Raw genomic sequence first — 26,098 nt, 5'->3', positions numbered from 1 at the left:
GAATAATTTGAGTCGCTGAAAATCTTGGAAATGTGCAGCAGGAAAAGATGAGGAAGCAGGAACAATGTATGAACAAGAAATGAGCAAGCAAGTAAAGTTAAATAGATAAGCAGAAACAAGATGTTCTGAGAATTTGATAGTGCATAATAAGAAGTTAAGCCATTTTTTGTATGAGTGATTAAAGAGCTTTGGAGGGCTTTAAGCAGAACTCATGAGATGATTCATGTTATTGAAAGATATAGGGCTCAATTCTGTCTTCCCCACCATCAACACTATTCACTTTTCTGTTCAGAAGGGTTTTTTTTAAGTTTACATATCTTATATTAGTAGAATTCTACAGTATTTGTCTTTTTGTTAGTGACTTATTTCAGTTAACATAATGTCTAAGATTTGTCATTATACATTTTGCAAAATGTCTTAACTTTTATTACTTTAAAAAATTCTAGTTTCTGTATTCCAAATTGCTCCATCCACTCATCACAATGGACATTTTGTTTGCTTCCATGATGGTTCTGTTGAATAATATCATAACAAACATTGGTGTGCAAATATTTCTTAATTTGCCACATATGTGAGAGCTTATTACCACACTCATTCAGAATTCCATATGGCTCTTTGTCTAACTTGATGTCAGTATTAATAACTGAATACTATGGCTTCTAATAGTCAGGAAACAGTATTCTTTCAATTTTGTTTGTATTTTGAATATTTTGAGGTATTCATACAATGTTGAGATTCCATATAATTTATAGAATAAGATTATTATAATTCTGAGAAAAATAAGATTGGAAGTTTGAAAGATATTACAAGGAGCCTCCAGATAGCTTCAAGGTATACAAACACCTTTTAATTTTATCTTTAAATTCTTGAACAAGACCATGTTTAAGAGTATTCAATCAAGCACCACATGTTGATGGATTTTTGAACATTCCCTTCCACTCTGACTTCAAATTTTATTCTATGTTTACAAAATAATTTAAATATTTTAATGTTCATTAACCTTTGTTTTATTCCTTCAGCCAATACTATTCAGTATTGCTATTGAGAAAATTGAGTATATAAGTCTAATTGGCTTCAAATATTTTTCAAAGTTTTCTGTTTTGGGATTACCATTTTGTTTGAACTTATTTTTCTTTAGAATAAGGGGGGATTGGTGTCTCCTAGTATTACAGTGTTGCTTTCTATTTCTTCATTTAATTCTCTTAATCTTTTCTTTCTATATTTGGGAAGTATGATGTGAGTTGCAAGTATATCTACTCTTATTGCCATATCCTAAGGAAATGTCCCTTTTATTTTTATATAATATTCCACTTTTTCCCCTTTTCAAAGTTGTTTTTTATTTAAAATCTATTTTATTCCATATAACTTTTTGCTCTAATCTACGTTCTGCATACAAAAATTTTGCCATTTTGGTATATAACACTCTTATCCTTTTACTTTTAGTCTGTTTGTGTCCTTAGATTTAGAGTCCCCTGTAGATTACACACAGTTGTATTTTTTTAAGATTTAATTCTGTTAGTCAAGATTTTTGTATTGATTGTTTTTTATAATAATGCATTTTTAATCAAATATATTGTAAAAGTGAAGAACTCACTACTCCTACTTTATTTCGTATAGCTGTTTTTCCCACTTAATGGTTTAATTTGTTATTCATTGATTTTGATAGTGACTTGCTTTGATTCCTCTCCTACTTCCCTTAATGTAGTCTATGGATATTTATTTTGTCATTTATATTGAGACTTTATAAAGATCACTTAAAGTGTACACTATATTTTACACTGACAACAACAAATTGGCTTCAATTTTATTATAAAAATTTGGCATGTTTATATATCTTTTCAGAATTAGGTTACTAATGTTATTTTTATATCACATACCCATTAATAGGTTTATGTTGATTTTTTGCATTTGGCTTACAAGTTCTCTTGCAAAATTAAGTGTTTTATAACCCATCATTACAGTGAAATAGAATGGTGTATATGTGAATTTTCTTTGCAAGAAAACATTAAAGTTTAAAAAAATGAAAGATAATATCAGTGCAGTGGAAGCAGAGAGCCAATGAACAGACTACTATAGGGAACAGGTAACTAGAGAAGATGGGAATACATGCATCTGAAAAAGACATGGCAATGCTTTGGTCATGGAGGATGAGAGGGATCAGAGATCATTTCTAAGCTTTAAGATGATACAATTTGGTTAAAGGTAGGACTGTTTCCCTACAGTATAGGAGGAACAAATTTGGAAAAGGAAATGAGGTTTCTGGTTTGGTTATGTCACACTTAAACATGGACCATATAGTTGACAATTCTATGCACTAGTATGTCTTTTAAAGGTTGAAAATTTATCCAGAAAAATAAAATTTGGGAACTGTTAGTAAACAGAAAATATTTAAAGTCATGGGACTGAGAGACATTCTAGAGGCTTAGGGTAGAAGTAGAAAATAGAAATGATAGCGACAGAACCTTGGAAAAGAAAATGTGGTATATATACCCAATGGAATATTACTCAGTCTTAAAGAAGAATGAAATTATGACATTTCCAGGTAAATGGACAGAGCTGGATAATGTGCTGAGAGAAATAAGCCAATCCCCAAAAAACCAAAGGCCTAATGTTTTCTTAGATATGTGGATGCTAATTTTTGCTAATTCACAATGGGTGGAGTGGGGCGGGTGGCTAGGGAAGAATAGAGGTACTTTGATTAAGGGAGAGGGGAATGAAGGGAGCAGAGAGGGTATGAAGGTAGGAAGAATAGTAGAATGAATGGAACATTAATATCTTATGTACATATATGACTACATGACCAGTGTGATCTTAGATCATGTACAACCAGAAGAAAGAGAAGTTATACTCCATTTATGTATGATGTTGTCAAAATGCATTCTACTTTCATATATAACTAATTAGAAAAACTTAAAAAATGGAGAAAATAAAAGGTTTGAAACAGAACACTCCGATAGAATGCAGAAGAATTAAAAAACTAAAGTATGTGTCCAAGGAGATTGTGAACCATTGCGCTGTATAGTATGTGAATGAACAAGTAATAATTGGACAATTATATAAGTCCTTAAGCTAAAATATGTATCCTATATGTATCCTATTCTTTAGGCCATAAATTACTAACAATTTCGATTTTAAATATAGCCACAAAGAAGATCAGTAATATAAATAATAATATTCTCAAAAGCATCTTTACACTAAAGTGCCATTAAGTCCAATTGGCCTGTGAGCGTAATATACTATTTCTTCTATATGAGCATAATGCCAAGTCCACTTTTTCAGGTTTTTTTTTGTGTGTGTGGGGGGGGTGGATGGGTACCAGGGATTGAACTCAGGGGCCAGTGAGGCACATCTCCAGCCTTATTTTGTATTTTATTTAGAGACAGGGTCTCACTGAGTTGCTTAGTGCCTCGCTGTTGCTGAGGCTGAATTTGAACTCACAGTTCTCCTGCCTCAGCCTCCTGAGCTACTGCCATTACAAGCATGTACTGCCATACCCAGCCCCCAATTTTTTTTATTGTCTATCTTCCTAAGGAACTTAATGGTTCCCTTCTGTCTGAGTCTGAAGTCAAACTCTACCACATGCTCATTTGGTGCCTGAGTTGTTTACTTCACTTCTAGTATTTAAGAGATTTCCAAGCCATAAGCACTGGAAAGATGATAATGTTCAACCCATTATCAACCTATATAATTCAAAATTTAAAAAAAGATCTAAGCCCTAATTGAAGTAAGGACATCAAACACAATATTGAGTGTTCCCTATTATGACTATTTTTATACCATTTTAAAATTGATCAAATGTTACTCTCTTTCATTAAAAAATGTTTTATTTTGTTTTGGTTTGGCATGGTTTGGTCTTTAGTTTATCTTGGCTCTTCTCAGGGGCAAAGTTGTGATCTTTATCAACTCCGAAGCCTCAAGTTCATTGGCTATAGAATGGGTGGTAGAGGACATCTTTACTATGGGCTTTGCACATCTAAAACTCAACAAATGTTAGCTGTCATTTATTTTTCTATTATTACTGTCATATTCCTTATTAATGTTATCTTAAAGGACTGTTGCAAGATTTAGTCTGACTTATGTAAATATTTATCAGGAAAAATAGCAGAGTAGATGGTAAATCAGTTTGGTTTCTTTCCCTGCAATGCGTATTCCTCCACTTCAACACAGTTCTCCACACTTCACCTTTCTCTGAGTATCACAAATTTCCAATACCTATAATTGAAAACATAACATGATTGTCTCAGAAGTTAAAATATTAGGAAAACACTGGGTATTTGGGGAGAGAAATGTGATTCTTACAATAAATGTGGGAGAAAAGATGCTGGAGGCAGCCATTAATGTTTTTCTGTGCTATAAATCCTTCTGAAGAAGCCTATAGTAATGACACTTCATGGATTCAGATTGAGTTATCCTAAAGAAATAATGATTCTGCTACATTTTATCCCTGAAAGTATGAAATCATAAAATATAATTCTTCATTTCTACAAGGCCATTCATTTTGGAAATCAGTTTAACTTTATCACTATCCTGTGTTTTCATTTAACACAATAAATGAATAATATGTAATTTCATTTCAGGGGTTACCTGCAAGTCGTGTGAGATACAGAGTAGATGATTTGCAGTTTCCTTACCCTGCCAGTATTTTTGATGTAGAGGAAGATTCTGGAAGAGTAATAACTCGAGTCAATCTTAATTAAGAACCAACAACAATTTTTAAGGTCAGTGTGTCATATTCTTCACGTTGTGTATGTGACATTTAACTTTTGATTAAGAGTCTGGCTTAGCAGATATCAATATTTTTCCGAAAAAAAAATTTTATTTGGTATTTTTTTTTCAATCAAAAACAATTTTTTTTTTCTCATAGAAACTTAGCGGGGGCGGGGAGAACAAATAAAAATAAAAAGGATCACTTGATATTTTACTTTTGGGAGGTAAGCAGATATTATCATTTTGATCTCTGTCCTTACAATGATTTTCTATACAAATGCAAATACACAGCTATGTTTTAAAATAATAATTATATTGTTCATGCTGCTTTTTAGCTCAATGACATTATGTTTTTTTTTTTAATCTAATACTGTGTTGTTGGATAATTAGGCTGCTATGAATAATTTTCTAACAATAAAATCTGCTGTTTAGAAACTACTTATGTGACAATCATTCGCCACTTGCTAACTTTTTTCTTTAAGATAAGTACCCATAAACAGAAGTGTTAAATCAAATTCATGTATTGTTGATAACTTATGCATCTGGAAAATTTGAAAAGAAAACTACCTTCACTTTACATTCTCCATCATTTAGAAGAACACCCATTTTCATAGGATCACTCCACTCTTTATATTATTGTTTTTAATCTTTGCATGTCTGCTAGAGCTCTTTGGGTTTTGTTCTCTTTTATGCTTCTTGAAATACTCATGAAATAGAACATATAATTACCTCTTTTCTTTTTCACATTTTTATAACATAGTCAACAAATAATGCCTGTTTCTACATGTCAAGAAAATATTGAGCAATATATTTTCTATTATCATAAGTAATGAATTCCTTAAATGTTTGGGAATTTCAATTTTTAATAGTTACTGAGGATAATAACACTTAGAATATAGTCTTTAAAGCTATACTAATAAAAGACTTTTTCAGTTACTCTTCTGAGTATCTATGAGCACCCTGTCTCATATCATTTAATCATTGTTTGAAATAATTGCTCTGTTTTTAAACTAGTATTGACTCAGAAAGCAAATTGTGGTTCTCATGATAATCCTTGGTTATGGTCTTCTGTGACCTAGGTAGAATTACTTTAGTAACTTGCAGCTTCCAGGGAGATATGTATTCCAGGGAAACATAAGTAAGAAAGTGTTTAAGATGTCTTAAGATAAGCATTAAAGTTCTTCTTGGTGCAGTATAGGTTATTGAAGTAAATACTCAATTATAAAAGTATTGCATTAATAAATAACATATAGTTATCACATTCACAAAACTAATGATTTCATCTAATTCATATTATTTGAACAATTTCTGCAATACTGTATAAACTTGGTTTTATAGATTTTATTTATTGTATTGTATAGCAAGTGAGTTAAACTATAAAGATTTCCAATTTTATTCTCTGGAGTAAAATATTTTTGCCCTGTAAACTTGCAGACAACTAATTCACTGGAAAAATTAATTTCTTTTTATAAGCAAGCTAATTAGCTTTTTGCCATTGATGTGACTGAATTTAACACTTTTTAAATGGTTGTGGTGGTGCTATAAAATCACATGCTTTTACCATACACAGCAGAGGAATGGAAAAAAAGATTTTATAATTAAAGAGATAGAGTATTGTATGCCTGTTTTCCTGTTAGCTACTTTTTTTTTTTTACCTATAGAGTTAGTAATTTCTTTGTGATTGTTTTCTCAGACAAATAAAAATAACATCTACCTGGACATATTATTGTGAAAAATCAAAATGAAAATGTAGCATATTCCATGTAGTACCTAGTATCTCATGGCCATAAGATAATGGTCAGTTTTCTCTCCTAGAAGCAGGCAGCCCAATCACTAAAATCATATGTGTATCATTGTATGTTTATAATTTTTAACATGAATTTTATTTTTTTTAAGTTGGTGGTTGTTGCTTTTGATGATGGTGAGCCCGTGATGTCCAGCAGTGCCACAGTGAAAATTCTTGTCTTACATCCTGGAGAAATCCCACGATTCACACAAGAGGAATATAGGTACTTATTTCTATAAAACTTTTAATTATATAATGTCTTCAGGGTTTCATAGCTTAGAAACATCTTCATTCCAGTATTGATGTTTAAATTCCTTAGAAAAAAATATTTTTATATTTATTATCTTAGAATTTTGAGCTGAATTCTTGATACATACCTCCCACAATGACCCTGTGGTCTTATTTATATTGGAAGAGCCAATCAAATCATTGTATTTCAGGATAATCAAATTATCCTCATTTAGTTAGGGTAGGTGTGTTACTAGGTTTTTGTCACTGTAACCAAAATACCTGATGAGAACAATTCAGAGGAGGAAAAGTTTATGTTGGCTCACTGTTTCAAAAGTTCAGTCCATTGTCACCTGACTTCATTGCTTTTGGGCTAAAATCAGGCAGAACTTCGTCAGAGAAGGTCATGTTGGAAGAGCACTGCTCCACTCAAGGTGGACAGGAAGCAGAGAGAGGTAGAAGAAGGTGCCACAGGCAAGGTACACTCTTCTAGGGCACACCCCAGGTGACCTAGCAACTCCAGCCATGCCCCACCTGCCTACAGTTACATTCCTGATAGTCCATTCAAAATAGATTGGTCTGATTTGCTTATAGTTCTCATATAATCAAATCATTTTACCTCTGAATACTTCTGTATTCCTGTACACAGGAGCTTTTGGGGGATAACTAATATCCAAACTGTAACATTAGGTTAGACCACTGTAAAAGGAAACTTGTAAATTCTAGTGGCTAGATTCTCTAAATCAAAAGCATGCATTTTTTTTTTCCCAGTAAAGTGCAAGGTTAACACAGGGTATTGGCAGCAGTTGAAATATGCAGTCCTCCATGCAGTCATGCAACACCAACTCAGGGATTATCATCTCTTACATTCTTTAAAAAATAATGTCAATCATTGCGATTTTAGTCAGCAGAAAGATGGGGACAGGCAGATGCTCACATCCAGAAATTTCTTCAACAAAGTTGGGAATTGTACATTGTATTTGTGCTCACATTTCTTTTGAAATTTCAGACACAGGTCCACACTTAAGTATAATAGGCCAGAGAAATGTTGTTCTATGCTACATAATTAAACTAATTCTTCTTCCATCATTAAGGAAAAGGGAAAGTGATTAAACATTTATTTTCAAGAGCATTTAGCACTTATTCATGATAAAAGCTTTCAAAACCATTTTTTGGCTTTGTGAAATGTACAGTAAAATATTGCTACCTATTGTACACACCACTGGTATTAATAGTCAATCTGCTGGACAATAGCGCACCAGGACTTCTTATCCTATCTGTTACTTATTTCCTATTCATCAATTTATCTCTTCATTCTGCCTAATCTTCCCAACTTCTGGTAACTATCATTCTACCCTCCCCCCACCAAAGCTCATGTGTGAGACAATGCAAGACAATGTAACCTAATCAGTGCATTAATATGCTGATAGAGATTAACTGGGTGATAACTGTTGGCAGGTAGGAAGGTAGGTTGTGGTGGGAGCGGATGGGTCATTGGGAAAATGCTTTTGGAGTATATATTTTGTTCCTGGAGAGCAGAGTTAGCTCTCTCTGCTTCCTGGTGCCACATCCCAAACTGCTTTCCTCCTCTGTTGTGCCCTTCTTCCTTAACCCTCTGCCTTATCCCACAGAGCAGTGGAATTGGCCATCTATGGCCTGGGACTTCTGAAACTGTGAGCCCCAAACAAACTTTTCCTCCTCTGAAATTGTTCTGCTTAGGGTTTTGGGCACAGCAATGAAAAAAAAACACCTGATTAAAAGCAGCATCTATGAAATCAGCTTTTAAGATTCCACATATAAGTGAGGTACCTGGAACTTGTCTTTCTGTGCCTGGTTATATCACTCAACATAATGATCTCCAGTTCATCCAAACTTAGGAAATAGAAATGGTGTGTTGAAGATCTCTACCCTCTCATGTTCACTGTGGCACAATAGCCAAGGAATGGAAATAACCTTAATGCCCCTCAACTGATGAGTAAAGAAAGTACGATACATATGCACAATGGAATAACTCTCACCTATAAACCAAAACAAAATCCTGTCATTTGTGATATCCATATTTTAAACTATGCTTCTTTAATATCTTATCTTTTTTATGTGTGTGTGTGTGTGTGTGTGTGTGTGTGTGTGTGTTGGGGGGAATACCAGGGATTGAATTCGAGGGCACTTAACCACTGAGCCACAGCCTATTTAGAGACAAGGTCTCACTGAGTTGCTTAGTCCCTTCCTTTTGCTGAGGCTGGCTTTGAACTCAAGAACCTCCTTCCACAGTCTCCTAAACCGCTGGGATTACAGGCATGTGACACTTCACTCAGCTCAGTATCTCATTTGGGCAAACAAGGATATGTCAATAATATTATTGTCTTCAAGTTTTTATATCTTATGTCATCACTCTTCATTTTTCCTCTCCTACTCTTGCCTGAAACAAATGTCTTAAAGAGTTAATGGCATTTTATATTCTGTGTTGTTCAAACATCTCTGTCTTTGTCCTTCTCAACATCACCTCCAGCTTAAATCTTTCTTCCTCTTTCTTTCTTTTTTCGATGTTTTCAGTAATTAAGTTCAAGCAATAACTCCTATGTCAAGAGGTATGAGTTAACATTAAAATAATGAAGAAGTTTTTAAAATATTTACCCTTGTATCTTTTTTTGTTGTTGTTGTTTGTGGTGCTGGAAAATGAACCCATGGCCTTGTGCATGTAAGGCAAACACTCTACCAACTGAACTAAATCCCCAGCCCTACCCTTATATCTTTGTTTAAACCATTTTTCACAATTTGGCTTTCCTTTAAAATTGAGAAAAATAGATTAATCTTATTCTGTTTTCAAACTCATATCACATAATGGATGGAACAGATCATGTAGATTTTTTGGTGGACCTAATAATTTACTATTTGATTTAGAAAATAGTCTTGACACAAAGTTGACTGGGCTCCTTTTTTGTTGTTGTTGTTTTTGTTTATCTTACAGTTGTGAGGAGCTAATTCCTTTCAATCTTCTAATGAATGTGGATGCTGAGAAATTGTTCCCTACATTGATATTACTATTACTACATTTATTATTTTGAAATATTCTTTATGCATCTTCTCTGAGCTTCCAACATTTTAGCATTCACTTCTTCTTTCAAGTATTTGACTGAAACTAAGTAAAACCCTTAAGAGAGTGTGGAAAATAATACTCTCCAATCATTTATTAGCAATTATCTTGACAAGGACTGGGCTTAAGAAAGAGAACTTTGTAAACCTTGTCATCTCTGTCATTATTCTATAACATATACATGAATAAATATGCATTATTTATCAATTTATTCATGTTTATTTTAACATATAAATATATAAAGATATTATAATATATGTTAAATTTCTACATTAATGTTCATTAAATTTCTTTCTCATTTTAGAATGTATATTATTTTACAGAAAAATAAATAATTCTTGTATTAATTTCCTTAATGTCCTATGTTATTTTAATATGAGATTTGACAAGTAGTACTTTCTTTAGGGAAATACTCCATTTGAGAAAATTGAGAAAGAAGGAAGATAAGACCAGGAAAACCTTAAGACCAGGATATACTGTGAACCCAAGAAGGAGGAAATACTAGGCACAAACACCCTTGACTACTGTGTAATTGAAGTGACTACTGTGTCATTTAAGTGTGGTTTCACAAGACAGTAAGGTGATCTTCAAGCAATAGACAAATATCAGATAATTACTTCACTTCTAGGAAGGAACCTGTCTTACCATCTATATTTTCTATTATTAATTGCTAGTGTCCCATAGCAAATATGTGTTTCATCCAAACACAGCAACACATTTCAAAGCACAGCAACTAAGATATTGGTCAACTGTGCTCCCTGCAGATGAACATCTACAAGGCATATATACTCATTGCCAACAAATGTCTGTATTTGATGAGAGACTCCAATCTTTTATCCCTTGGGATCTTCTGGGAAATAGTTATATCATTAAGAGTAAATTATTTAATAAATCTCTCCTTTAATGTATACAGATACATAAAATTTTAATAATAGTAAAACAAATAATATTACCTCAGAATAGATTGACTCCTGTAGGTCAAATGTGTTAGCATTCTGAAGAACGGCATTTGACCTTCATCTTGGGATGATAGACTAAGTCTTATACACACTGGAATTTACTTGTCATCAGCTTCAGAAGCAAATATCATGGAAAGGTCAACATGTCTGAAATACATCATGCAGTCTAGATGTGAATATTGATTTGGGGTAGGAAATGCAATATCCTACCCCCAATTACACAATTTATCCAAAAATTAATCAAAGATATCATTTAAAATATTCCAAAAAAAAGAAAAAAAAATGCCACCTATATAGTCATATCTTTGACATCCACTCAAAATGAGAATGTAGCAACCTTTATCATTAATCGTTTCTTACATTTAAGGTCATATTTATATTCATTTTTCAAGATTCGTGTATCTAAAAATATAATTTCCATAAATACAAAAGTTCAAAAGTTTTATTGTACATATAAATAGGAGAAAGGCCAAATATTCCTGAGGCATTCTGGATAACTTATTGAACAAGTTGATATTTTGCTAACCCTAGAGAAAATACTGGGTTGTTTTTCAATTTCTAGTATTCAAATTTAATACATCAAATCCAAAGCAAGAATATGATACATATGTACATCTTGACATTTTCCAAAATCAAAAACCCTTTAAAAATATTTCAATTTCCCTACTGCAGTTAAAACAAAATTTGTATATTGTTGATTAATATGAATTAATTTTGTAATAATATGAATTAATTTTGTAATGACAATTCAATATGGTATGCAATTTATATTTAAAATTAGACTTTAGAACCCTTATACCAAAAAATAAAATTAGAATAGATTTTTAAAAGAATTAATAGTATACCTCCCTCTGTGGCATTCCAGAGGAAAGTATAATTTGTAATCCAGAGGTATAATATAGTATGGTAAATTTTTACATAATATAGTATGAAAAATAAAAACAGTGTAATCACAATCACCAAGAAAATATAATCAAGCAGTTCTAGTTATCATCTCATTATTCAAAAGAATTAAAACTACCTTACATTGAGAAACATTGTAACATTTATATTTTTATAAAATTTATATTAATTTTTATTAAATGACAAATTTGGACATAGGAATTTTAAAATTTTTAACCAACTAAGACAATATGTACATAGAATCATTGATCGTGATTGCAAAGACTGTAAAAGAGAAAAGAAAGCTACCTGCAAATTATTAATATAAAATAAAATAAGTTTATTTACAGAGACCATCACTTGATTACTAAAGTTGTTCTCTATTTTAATTCAGATTCATTGTCCAATATGAGAGCTGACTTTACCTGAAGATGATCTTTCCTGTCTTTTCATGGCATTGTTGAATTCTTTCTACAAACATAATAGATGTTGCCTCTTTATTCAAAAAATGACTGTACAATCCTCATTGCAGCTTTCATTAGGCTTTCTCAGTATTCACAAGGAATTGAATTTTCCATCACAAATTCAAGGTTGTGCATGGTTTCACATTTGCTCATGTTTCAGAATAAAGTAAGTCTTCCAGCAACAAAGGAGGCAAATTTTCAACAATTCATTTTAAATCCATTTTAAAATTAGGACTGGTGTTTTAATATAAATAGTTGTAAGGATTTCATTCTTCTGTCATTACGTTATATCTATGGATAGTTTGTTTCAAGTGAAACACATTATAAGGTACATTGATTTTATTTTATTGCTAATTAATGCAGACATATTTTTGAGGCAAAATAGCACATTAGTTAGAGTCCTAAGGCAATGAGTTTAGAGGAGTAGTTAAAGCCAGATTGTAGAAGGTACTTATGAGCCATTCAGAGGACTTTGTTCACTGACACAGAGAAATTTGGAAACACTGAATGGTGTGAACACTTAAAATGCATATGCAGAGGCTCTTTAAGGAAGGTCACTCTGCATTTCCATGGTTTGTATAAAAAGCAGATTTTCATATATATTAAATGTTGATTCACAATCATGATTTTTTTGGAGGAGTGGGGGTACTAGGGATTGAACTCAGGGGCACTCAAGCACTCAGCCACATTCCCAGGCCTTTTGTGTTTTATTTAGAGATAGGGTCTCACTGACTTGCTTAGCACCTATATTTTGCTTAGGCTGGTTTTGAACTCCTGATCTTTCTGACTCAGCCTCCTGAGCTGCTGGGATTACAGGTGTGCACCACCATGCCCAGCTCATGACATTTTATCATCAGTTTACAATGGTGAAGTTCTTCATCTCCGATCTCCTCAATTTTAAACTGCAATGCCATTTAAATAATCTTCTAATACTGCATTTTATATCTTTTAAACTTTTCTTTCTATATCATTAGACAATACATTGAAACAAAAATCACATGCATTGAAAGAATGATAGGAGAAGACATGCAAGCAATTGCAGAGAAAGCAGAAATTACTATGCTAATGTCAAACAATGAATGATTAAAAACAGAATTCTGATTATGTATATGCTTTCTCTCACCTAATGGATTGTATATTTCTTAAGGGAGAGCACTAGTATTCTTACTATATCCATATGGTCTAGGATAGTTAACATTCTTTGATTTATCAGCCAAAGCAAGGCATTTGGAGAGTAAACACTCTGTCTAGAGTGATGGGCAAGGACTAGCATTGATAAACAGAACCATACGGTCATTGGTGTCTCTAAATACAGTACTGGACTCATGACAGGTAACTTGTAACTGCTTGGTGACCTAGTGACTTGATGTTTGGGAATTGTGTCTTATTCAATGGAGATTTCTTTTTCTGTATGTGTATCAGTTACTTATTGCCGTATAAATTACCTTCTAAACCCAATGATGTAAAACAGTAAATTTCTATTTTTTAGAATTTCATGAGATGGCTGAGTATTCCTGGTGCGGATTTAAACCTCAAGGAAGAATTTACTAAAGGTCATTCCAATTAGAGAGAGAGAGACCAAAGCTATTCTGAACTTAACTCAGCTGAAACAAATGACTAGGGAGTATTAACAGCAGAAAGGAGGCCATCCACCTTTGCTAATTTTCTTACCCCAAAGGAAAGGCAAATGACCTCCTATCTTCATAACTGGAGGTGATTTTTCTACTTAGAGCAATGAATCCATCAGAGTTATTTCCCTACACTTCCAGAGAAACCAAAGGGATGACCTACAGCTTACTGACAAAGCCATCGCTCAATTATAAACCTGGAAAGAACTTTTTTTTAAATGTTTACCTCTCAAAGGGGCTGAAGAAACCTACTTAAATTGTAATGGAGCTGAGAAAACATTAAAAATTATCTTGGTCCCTATATACTTAGCTTGTGGATGGGATGGTGGTTCCGATTTGAGAAAGTGACTGGGTTTCTCTCTGTACCCTTAATCTTCCATGCATAAGAAAGGTAGACTGGGTGATTTTACCTGCTACTCAGGACTGAGTGGAAGCCTTGGGGCTCAGAGTTTAAGGCTGAAAGTCACACAATCTTCCCCCAGTCTAAAACTCCCACCACACACATACCCCAAATTATTTTGATCAAAGCAACACACAGGACCACCCTAAATTCAAATAGAAGCAAAGTAAATTCTCCTTCCTGATAGGATGAACAGAAATATTTGTAACAATGTTTTTAACTGGCATAAAAAATTAAACATACTTACAGGATACTGTGTGATCTTTTGATGCATGTGTATATTGTATAATGGGTTCAAAATATTCACCACAGTCTATCTTCTGTCCTCAGTTATTTACATTTCTGCCATATGCAAAGCAACAGCTGGGCTTCTTGGCACATGCCTGTAATCCTAGCTACTAGGGAAACATTTGCAAGAGTATTGTGAGTTCAAAGCCAGCCTCATCATGTTACCAAGGCGCTGAGAAACTTAGCAAGACACTGTCTCTAGATTTTTTTTTAACAAGGGCAAGGGATGTGGTTCATTGGAAAAGCACCCCTTGGTTCAATCCCAGGTACCAAAAAAATAAACAAACAAATAAATATATAGAAAAACAAACATTTGGGCCTTTAGGATCTCCAATAGTTTTATTCCATTTAAAAAATCAGTCTTGAATTCAGAATCATATCACATTTAAGTCAAGACCAAATGTGGGCAAGGTTCTTTGGGTGCTATTCCTCTTGATTCAAATATCTGTGAACTACACAAGATATTTACATAAACCACAATGATGAAACAGCAGAACCATAACATACTGTTCTTGTCTCCCCTCTCCTTTTTAATATATATCATCAAAAGTCACTATAAGGTTCAGGCGCAGTGGTGCACTCCTGTAATTCCAGTGGCTAGGGAGGCTGGGGCAGGAGGATCACAAGTTCAAAGCCAACCTCAGCAACTTATTGAGGCCCTAAGAGACTAAGGGAGATCTCATCTCAAAATAAAACATAAATAGGGGAAGGGAGTGTTGCTGAGTGGTTAAGTACCCCTAGGCTCAATTTCTGGTACCAAAGAAAAAAAATTCACTAGAAGGAATCGGTAGACCCTTTTAGAAACTCCCTTAAGAACATCCCCAAATTCACTAGTTCATAAGGCAATCTCCTCCAAGTTACTGTGACAATTTTGCCAGTTGGTTCACAACTACTAAGCAAGAATTGTCATTTTCTAGCCCTGATCAACTATTTTCTCATCAACTTTACAGCTTCCTCTAACAGATGGTTCTCCCGTTCTCCAGCCTCACTGCTCATTTCCAGCCACTGCCTGCCAGCCAGTTCACAACTAGGGCCATATATTTTCATATTTTGCTATGGAAATAGTCCACTCTCAGGAAACAATTTCTGTTATCTATATCAAAACTTAGTGACTCAAGACAAAAACAATTTATGTATTTTGATACTCCTGTGTGTTGCAAGGTCTAATCTCAGCTGGGCACTCTCCTTAGGCTAGGTCAACTAGAGGAGTTGAGCTTTCCCCAACGTGTTTTTGTTTTTTTTTATAATAAAAAAAAGACTGTTCTCATATTCTTCACATGCAATCTCAGAGCACCTATACAACATGCAAAAGAAAGTTACAAGGTCTTATTTTCATGAGAGCAACAATGTCACTATCATCTTGTTTTGTTGGACAAGTTCATGGCAGGGATTAGATACAAGGAAAGGAAAAACAAACTGCAGTTCTGAACGGGAGAAACAGCAAAGAAAACTTTGTATTTTTAATTCACATACCATGCCAATACCTTCTAACCTGAATAAATATATCAGGAAATTAAAATGTGTTAAATTTCTGTGGAAGTAAATGGTATACTAAGAATGATGACATAAAAATGATGGGACTTAAAAAATCTATTCAAGTTTTGGTACATATTTCTAATTTTATAATATCTGTATTTGCAATTAAAATGAATTTCCGGGATGAGGAAGTTTTAGATTATTAACTTATTTCTTTATTTTAATTTCTCAGTACACTAAGTAGTTGGCAGGAAAAGAAAAAAAAACGAGTTATTAATCAGACATACTAAGAATAATGAATCTGTTTTTTAGTAAATGGACACTTGGAACCTAAAAATTTCAAAATTACAAATTAGCATATTTGTTGGGAAGATTTCTTGTTTGTTAAAGCGAATTCCTCAGGATTTTTGAATATGTTTTTTAAATTTAACAAATATGAACACAGTGTGGATGAAAGAACAAAGTGAGATGATATAGATGTATTATTTAGTAGCAAAATTTCAAAAACAAAAATCTGTGCACAGGTATGTATTAGAGCATATTCTTTATTTTAATTAAGCTTGAAGTTATTTTATTATTTTAATAATTTAAAGAAATGTTGAAAATTATTACTTTCATGGCATAATTGTTATTGGCTTAAAAAGCAAGTGATTATAAAAGGGAAGAAATTTGTTTATGGTTACCTTAATTATAATAAAATTTACATCTAAGCATCATATGTTAATTGTAACTTCATTAATAACAATATAGAAGAAAATTTAGTACCTCAACTTCCTCAAGTAGTGATGAATTTGTCTACTTTAAGGTACTGAGTACTGATTATATTATATATATTATATTATATAATATATACTGATTATATTATATATATTTTTTTTCCTAAATGGCATAATTGTAAACATTCACAATCTTCCTAGGCTGTGAACAATTTAGGAAATAACGTTTTTTTCTAATTTTTCAAAAATTCTCATGACTCTTAAATGACTATTGTGTTTTTGTTTTTTTTTAAAGAGAGAGAGAGAGAGAACCTTTTAATATTTATTTTTTAGTTTTCGGTGGACACAACATCTTTATTTTATTTTTATGTGGTGCTGAGGATCAAACCCAACGCCCCACACATGCCAGGCGAGCACGCTACCACTTGAGCCACATCCCCAGCCCAACTATTGTGTTTTTTGAGGAAGTACATTCAGTAATTTATGCAGAATGAATAGAAATATCAGATGCTAAATCTAGATTTATTTTTATATTGTAATATTATTTGTATGATTACACTAATATACTTTAAGATCCCATAGTGATTGATGATTTTTATGTTTCTTATCTAGAAGCATAAACTTTATTAAATTAATAAATAAAAACATTAAGTGACTGGTTTGAAAATGTATTAACTGTCTTTAGAAAAGACCAACTATACAAATTCATCCTTAAAAGAGAAAAGAGCTCCCACTATATAATTAAATTAACTAAAGTACAAAATTGTTTTCTCAGAGTTCACCACTAGGTATATAGAGACCCACAACATAGCCTGTTTAAGTAGGTAGTTCAGTCATTCAGTTATGAACATCCTTGGCCTACTTATTCCCTCAAAAGTTGTAGCCCCCTAATTCTATTTACAGCTAGATTTGTAGATCCTTAGGAACTTACCATATAATCTTTCTCATTAGGAGTCTGATATTAATGCACTTACTAAATTTTACCCTGAGAGTTTTTGTAACTGGTTTGTTGGCAAGGCTCTAACCTCCCTGCACCTAGGGCCCACTTCCTCTCTCAGGTCTTTGTATCTGCATTGTCTCATCCATCATAGGGACACAGCATGTGTTCAGTAAAGAATTTATGAATGAAAGTGTAAGCTTATGTGAGTAAAACTATTGGATTTTGGTGATTTATTTTTATTGTTTTTAACTTTCAATGCCCACTATAGTTATCAGAATCATCCCATGGTAGTTGTATATGAATGAAGCCAAAAATTATCTATGGATTTAAAACTATAAAAATAGAAAAGGAAAATATTATCTTTGTCTTGTATGTACAATTGATGTATGCTGAGATCTATAAAGGGAAAATCACAGTGCATAAGACATATTTTACAGTATTAGCTCATTAAAATAGTCACTTCATCTTTTGTATGTTCCTACTGTTTAGAAGAAAAAAGTACACATATAATTTTATCTTCAAGCTACTCTTCCAGAAGCAGAAATTATAAAATAATGATGTTAATAGCCATAATTTGTGATCAGCATAAGGAAAAGTTTTCTTTTTGTACATATAATGTCCTTTAGTACAGTCAGCAAACTTCTGAAATAAGTATTGTCTCCACTTAACAGAAAAAGAAGTAAAATAAGAGAAGCCAAGCAATTAGGTCATAAAGCTAATCAATGGCAGAACTGCAATCTATGAGAATCAGAAGCAGCACTATCTGGTTAGCTCTAGGTTTTGGAAGATCATCCATGGCTGTAAGCTTAAAGACTAAAGCAAGCCACTCAGAGAGTTGGAAGTTAGTGAGGACATAGGGAGGAGGAAAAGATGGAGAAAGGAAGCCCATTTTTCTTTACCAGTGTGATTTCAAACCCCCTACTCTCTTTACCATCTAGCCAATTGTTGCAGATCATATTCCTGAGCCTGACCTAATGGGCCTCTGAAATCAGATCATTTTTAGTGTTACATTTTGAAAATTTCAAGATATTTTTTCAGCACATTCTGACAGTTTGAGAGACATTGACTATGATGGATTCAAATAACTCAAGAAATGAGAATAGTAATAAAGTAAAACATAGATACAGACCCCCACAGATAAGAGTTTTACTTTTAGAATGGCTTAAGAAATTATTTAGATTTCTGATGTCATGTCTTTAAAAAGAGGATGCTTTATGGATCTGAATAAAAGTAAAACTCTTAATAGTGAACACACTTAGGGGAAAAATGTAAAAAACAGCATATAAACAATTGGTTTTTATTAATTTTCTAATCTACAATTCATCCTAGAAATTCTGATAAAGCTGGTCTCAGCCTCCCAATTTATCACTTTTTAAAACTTTTTTTTAGTTAGATATATTGAATTTAGATCACCCTGATGCAAGTACTCCAAGGTTACAAATAATAAGAGTTCCAGTGGGTGTTTATTTTTTTCTCATTTTCATTAAATTCCCTCATAGTAGATATAAAAACAGTTTCTTAATTGGTACTGATTTGCAAATATATTGAATTTAAACATGTCAAAATAAATTAGATTTGTCTCTCTGTAGAAAGAAAGCAATAGAGCCAGATTGAATCCCAGTGAAATTTTATAGTATCTATTTACAAACACTTTTATATCTTAAACTGCATGGCATTTAATATAATTAGGAACTTTATGAAACGTGTATAACATTTACTTTTATTTTTACTCCTTGAGCACAATAATAAAAGTAGGCTCTAAATTGTATAATAATTGTTTTATCTATGTTTATACTGTAAATCTGGGTCTAACATTTGGACAATGTAAATTGTGTTACTTTAGTATAGTCATTAGATGACAGATATAGTTAAGTGTATTTAATTGAAAGAGATTTTTTTAAATCTGTGTTTTCAGTAATAATTTAAAATGTTAAACAAGTGTGAGCGATTTATGTCTTCAAAAGAAAATTGAAATATTTTGCTTAAAAATTATAAAGCAGTTTTTCTGGTTCATGCATTTAGTGACAAAGATGTATTTTAAAACAAGAGGTTTTGATTAATTTTGGTCAATTTTCTTACTAAAATCTAGCTCTTTGTGATGTATACATACAACATAATATTATTCAGCAATACAGCAAAATGAGATATCATGTCATAAAAACATGGAGAAAATTTATGTAAACATTGATAAGGAAAGAAGTTAGTCTGAAGAGACTGTGTGATTCCAACTGCATGGCATCCTGGAATATGCAAGAATATAGTGACAGTGAACAGACATTGCAAGAGGTTCAGAAAAAGAGAAGGAGTAGTCTGAAAAATAGTAGATTTTCCATATTGGCTACACCAATTTGCAGTTCCCACCAGCAATGTATGAGTGTGCCTTTCCCCCCACATCCTCACCAACATTTATTATTGTTTGTCTTCATAATAGCTGCCATTCTTACTGGAGTGAGATGATATCTTAGAGTAGTTTTGATTTGCATTTCTCTAATTGCAAGAGATGATGAACATTTTTTCATATATTTGTTAATTGATTGTATATCCGCTTCTAAGAATTGTCTGTTAATGTCCTTGGCCCATTTATTCATTGGGATATTTGTTTTTTTGGTGCTTAGCTTTTTGAGTTCTTTATATACCCTAGAGATTAGTACTCTGATGTGTGAGGGGTAAAAATTTGCTCCCAAGATGTAGGCTCTCTATTCACCTCACAGATTGTTTCTTTTGCTGAGAAGAAACTTTTTAGTTTGTCTCCATTCCATTTATTGATTCTTTGTTTTAATTCTTGTGCTATAGGAGTCTTATTAAGGAAGTTGGGGCCTAATCCCACTTGATGAATATTAGGGCCTACTTTTTGTTCTATTAGATGCAGAGTCTCTGGTTTAATTCCTAGGTCCTTGATCCACTTTGAGTTGAGTTTAGTGCATGATGAGAAATAGGGGTTTAATTTTATTTTGTTGCATATGGATTTCCAGTTTTCTCAGCACCATTTGTTGAAGAGGCTATCTTTTCTCCAATGAATGTTTATGTCGCCTTTGTCTAATATAAAGTATTACAAACAATATGGAAAGCAGTATGGAGATTTCTTGGACTGGGAATGGAACCACCATTTGACCCAGCTGTCCCTGTCCTCAGTCTATACCCAAAGGACTTAAAAACAGCATACTACAGGGACACAGCCACATCAATGTTTATAGCAACACAATTCACAATAGCTAAACTATAGGACCAACCTAGATTCCCCTCAGTAGATGAATGGATATATGTGGTATATACACAATGGAATATTACTCAGCAATAAGAGAATAAAAAGCCATCCATTTGCAGGTAAGTGGATGGCTTTGGAGAAAATAATGCTAAGTGAAGTTACCAATCCCCAAAAAACAAATGCTGATTGTTTTCTCTTATATAAGGTGACTGAAGCATAATGGCATAGGAAGTGGGAGCATGGGAGGAATAGAAGAACTCTAGATAGGGCAGACAGGTGAGAGGGGAAAGGAGGGGGCTGGGGGTTGTCAATGATAGTGGAATGTGATAGACATCATTATCCAAACTACATGTATAAAGACATGAATTGATGTGAACATACTTTATATACAGAGATATGAAAAATTGTGCTCTATATATGTAATAAGAATTGTAACCCATTCCACTATCATGTATTTAAAAAATAAAGTCAACACACACACACACACACAAAAAAAAAAAAACAGAGAAAAAATAGTAGATTTTTAGGTTAGTCTGTGGCAGGTTCATTAATAACTAATCCCAAGGGAGGACTTCCATTGCGTGGAGGACAGCAAAGAGCATCACTATGCCACCCTAGTTGTCCCTTGACTTCTCTCCATTGCATCCTGGGCTGAATGACCCTGGTAAGACAGAACACATCCATGTGGAACAACTTATATGAAGCATTGTTTGTTAATAGCTATGCTAATGGGTAGGAGGTGGTGGTTCATTGCTGTTTTAATTTGCGAGTCTTTGCCAAGTTCATGTTAGTAAGTACTTTTTTCTACAATTACTTATTGTATATTTGTCACATACCATTTATATTTTGTCTTAGAATATTTATTCAAGTCCTTTGTCCATTTTATACTTGGACTGTTAGTTGAGGGATATCTTCACACCCTTTTCATTGGAGCATAATTCACAGTAGCCAAGAAATGAATCAACCTAAGTTCCCATTAATGGATGAATGGAGAAATCAAACTTGGCATGTACAGTGGAATGTTGTTCAGCCCTAAAATATACAGAAACCCTGCCATTTGCAACAAAGATAAACCTGGAATATGTTATATTAGATGAAATAGTACAGACATGGAAAGAAATAAGACATAATTTCATTTATAAGTGGAACCTAAAAAATGTTGAACTCATAAGATCCTAAAGGAATGGTTGTTATCAAGGACTGGATGGTGAGGGAGGATTCAGTGATTTTAGTCAAGAGATACAACATTTTACTTAGGAGAAGTAAGATAAAGAGATCCTTTGTACAATATGGTGACTTATAGTTTATGATAAGGCATTATATGCTTGAAAATTACTTAGAGTAGATTTTAAGTATTCTCACCAGAAGTAAATATGTGAAATTATCCCTATATTAACTAATTTAATTTGGTCACTACACAATGTATAAAAATTTCAAATGCTGTACAATATAAATACCTGTGCTTTTAATTGTCATTTAAAATATAAATGATAATAAGAAGGAAATAAAAAATAATTCAGTAGTAATCAAGGTTTTCTGGAAGGATCTATAAATAGTTAAATGCTAGGCATTATGAAACTATCATTATCTAATATTTTTCTCAATAACAAAAACAAAAATAATGCCTATTAATTAAAAAAAATATATGGCTGTTTTACATAGAAATTTAGGGAGTCTGATACAATGCAAATAGAATTATGAACAAGATAACCAAATTTAAAATTAGTTTCTATCATAGTTTGTTTTATAATAAAAATATTATTTAAGCTTGTCTGTAAGAATTAATTAAGATGATTTCAGAATTTTTGTGAAAAAATGTCAACTTGGTTTAAAATAGCCAATAAAATTCAGAGTTGCCATTAGGGAGTTAGAAATGTTTCTCTTCGAGATATTCCAGGGCACATGGCCATCACACCCAATTTAGAGCATGTTTTTATGAAAGACCTTATAATGAAGGTCTTTCCTGAAGGCCTGAAACCATTGGTCTTTCTAGTATTGGATGTCCATATCTGTTAAAGACATACAGTTTACTTTGGTATACCATTTACTTGATATATTGAATCTTTGGCTGTATAGTTCTCTTATTTTTCACAATTAAAAATTATTTTTTAGGATTTTTTATTTTTTTATTTTATTTTTTGTGATGTTTTAATCTTATATAAATAAAAGACAAAACATTCCCTAAACTAAATCTTATTCCAATTCAGTGAGTACATATGAACCCTGTTTCGAGTGCTTCTTTAATTTTGTGTACTTTTTGTGAGTCTTACCAACAATAAATTTAGTTTTGAAAATTGGTATTCTTGAATTTCAGAGACCCAGTAACTTTTCATTTTGAGTCAAGCATTAAAAAGTTAAATTAGAATTCATCTAATCCTCCCAGAGGGAGGGGAAAAGAGAGGATATGGGGGCAGGAAAAGACAGTGGAATGAGATGGACATCACTTTAAGTACATATATGCAGAGATGAATGGTGTGACTCTACTTTGTGTACAACCAAAGATATGAAAAATTGTGTTCTATATGTGTAATATGAATTGTAATGCATTTTGCTTTCATATATAATGAATTAAAATTAAAAAAACAGTTAAATTAGAAGAGGGCTGCTGATACATCACATGCTATAAATGAATGTATTGCAGGGATATGAATTAATAGTGAAATATTTGTTTTTTAAGTCTTCTGAGAAACTCCTTATTTGGCCATAATTATTTCTTCTGAAATTAAACAATAGATTTTGATCATACTCACTGGAAAGAAAAGAAAGAATGATAAATCACATTCTATCAGTCAAAAAAATGGAAGAACTGAAAACGTGTTAGTAGATACATTTATTTAAAAAAAAAACCTACCAGCCTATAAAACAAATTTTGTTCCATGATGCTTTAAAAAGTAAATGTCCATTAATTGCCAAAATTTGATAGTTCATAAAATTCATATAAAATACTTAAATATCCTTTGTCAGTTGGAAAGATCACACTGGGCTTCAATTATTGCATAGTACTTATGCAGTGTCCCATTCCTTAGTTTCATTCTCCCTATTCATTTATACCCAGCCCACATTATTTCATTTGATTTTGATTCTACCTTCTCTGTTCATCTGACCTTATAGCCCTGATTTACACCAACTCCTTCGTTTTACATTCAAATTATATGTGACTCCAAGTAGAGTATGTAATTTGCCCAATAATGTAAGTGATACTTTCCAGGGCATAAAACAATAATAAAATAGGTCTTCCTGGCAATAAATAGAAAATAATTGAGATGTTGCAATCTAATGTTCATTATCAGAGAGGTTCATTTAATTCTAGCTAGGAGAAAATTGCGTTTTTATAGTATGTTTTTATTCTAATAAAAAGAAGTGTGCTGCAACAATTAAGACAAAGGTTAATGAGAAGATATTTTGTCTAGAAGTAAATCTGTTTTAAACATTCACTAACAAATAGAAATTTAAATGCTCTTAGTGGTATGCAGAGGATTTAAATGCCTTCTAAATTATGCCAGTTTCTTTACCCCATGATAATATTTGCATCCTCATTTTGAAGTTAGGATAAAAAAAATGAACACAAAATATTATTTTTAATATTTGAAAATGAGATGGAAATTTTATGTTAAAGATAAAAGATTATTAGCAGTCATCTTATATATATATATAAATATTTGTATATATATTATTAAGACTAAAAAAGAGGTTAACTATAGAATGTATCAAACTTAGCTCATCTCACTAACAAAATAGGCAAGTAATATCTACTTCCTCAAGAAAGAAATTCAGTTTTTCAAAAATTTTCCAATCTATGACTATAACCCATCTGATTTCAAAAAGTTTTCTTACATCCAATTTCTTTATTTATATAAAAAAATTTAATATATATATGACAGCATAATGCATTACAATTCTTATTACATATATAGAGCACAATTTTTAATATCTATGGTTGTATGCATAGTATATTCACAACAATTTGTGTCTTCATACATGTACTTTAGATAGTAATTATCATCACATTCCACCATCTTTAATAACCCCATACCCCCTCCCTCCCCCTCCAACCCCTCTGCCTATCTATGAGTTCCTCTATTCCTCCCATGCTCCCATTCCTTATCCCACTATTAGTCAATGTTTATAGCAGCACAATTCACAATAGCTAAACTGTGGAACCAACCTAGATGCCCTTCAAAAGATAAATGGATAGAAAAAAAAATGTTGTATATATACACAATGGAATATTACTCAGCAATAAAACAGAATAAAATCATAGCATTTGCAGTTAAATGGATGCAGTTAGAGAGATAATGCTAAGTGAAGTTAGCCAATCCCCCAAAAAAACAATGTCTAATGTTTTCTTTGACATAAGGAGGCTGATTCATAGTGGGATAGGGAGAAATGGGAGAAATAGAGGAACTCTACATAGGGCAGATGGGTTGGAAGGGAAGGGAGGGGCATGGGGTTATTAATGATGGTGGAATATGATGATCATTATTTTCCAAAGTAGAGGTATAAAGACATGAATTGGTGTGAATATACTGTATACAACCAGAGATATGAAAAATTGTGCTTTATATGTGTAATAAGAATTGTAATGCATTCCAATGTCATATTAAAAAAAGATTGAGGCCAGAGGTTAATCTTACAGAAATCAGATTGGTTATAGTAACTGGAATAGAAAAAAGATGAAGAAATGTTGCTTAGATCCTATACGTAATCCTTTTTTAAATCTATCAAAAATGGATGACATTAAATTATTGTGAATTATAGAGAATGATTGCTTGGTATAAATTTATGAAGATAGTTATGATAGCCTACTTATGATAACCAATTTATAAAATCATATTTTGAAAATTAAATAAGGTATTAATGAATATTTTTGAAGTCATATAGATACCAAATTACTAGAGAAATAATATGTCTACAGTTAAGCAAAATAAGTGAATTAAAAGGAAATGTGAATTTTGTTATGCTATCCATTCAAATACTTTGATATAGTTAAAAAATATAGTAGATCAGGATTAGGATAAGAAAAAAAAATATATGAAGCCCATCTGCTCAAATATGAACACAAGAGCAACATTTTATTTCAAAAATTTGAGTTAGCAAATGCATGTAACTATTGGTTTCAGTCCAGAAGTTACTTTGGAAATTGAAAATAATTTTGTATGTAATATGGCAGATAATAGAATAATATTATGTTTTATTTTAATTAAAATAATATATATTATAAGGCATTCTAACCAGGATCATTTGCATAATTTTGAACATCATTTTTAGATTTGAAGTTTTAATATGGTATTTTCTCTGAAGCACCAGATAGTGGTATTACTCAAA

General features: G+C 32.2%; 1 protein-coding gene across 1 annotated transcript in view; it reads left to right on the top strand.

The window, feature by feature from the left end:
• The window catches only part of LOC144255071 (protocadherin-15-like), a 452,955-nt gene that overhangs the window by 313,926 nt on the left and 112,931 nt on the right, over positions 1-26,098 (top strand). Inside the window, 2 exon segments of the mRNA XM_077799103.1 lie at positions 4,578-4,718; positions 6,604-6,716. Of these exon segments, the coding sequence (XP_077655229.1) occupies positions 4,578-4,718; positions 6,604-6,716 (254 nt within the window).

The sequence above is a fragment of the Urocitellus parryii genome, chromosome 5 (genome assembly GCF_045843805.1).
Source record: "Urocitellus parryii isolate mUroPar1 chromosome 5, mUroPar1.hap1, whole genome shotgun sequence".
NCBI classification, from domain to species: domain Eukaryota; kingdom Metazoa; phylum Chordata; class Mammalia; order Rodentia; family Sciuridae; genus Urocitellus; species Urocitellus parryii.
Note: the sequence above shows the minus strand (reverse complement) of the source record. Positions and strands in the feature narration are given on the sequence as shown.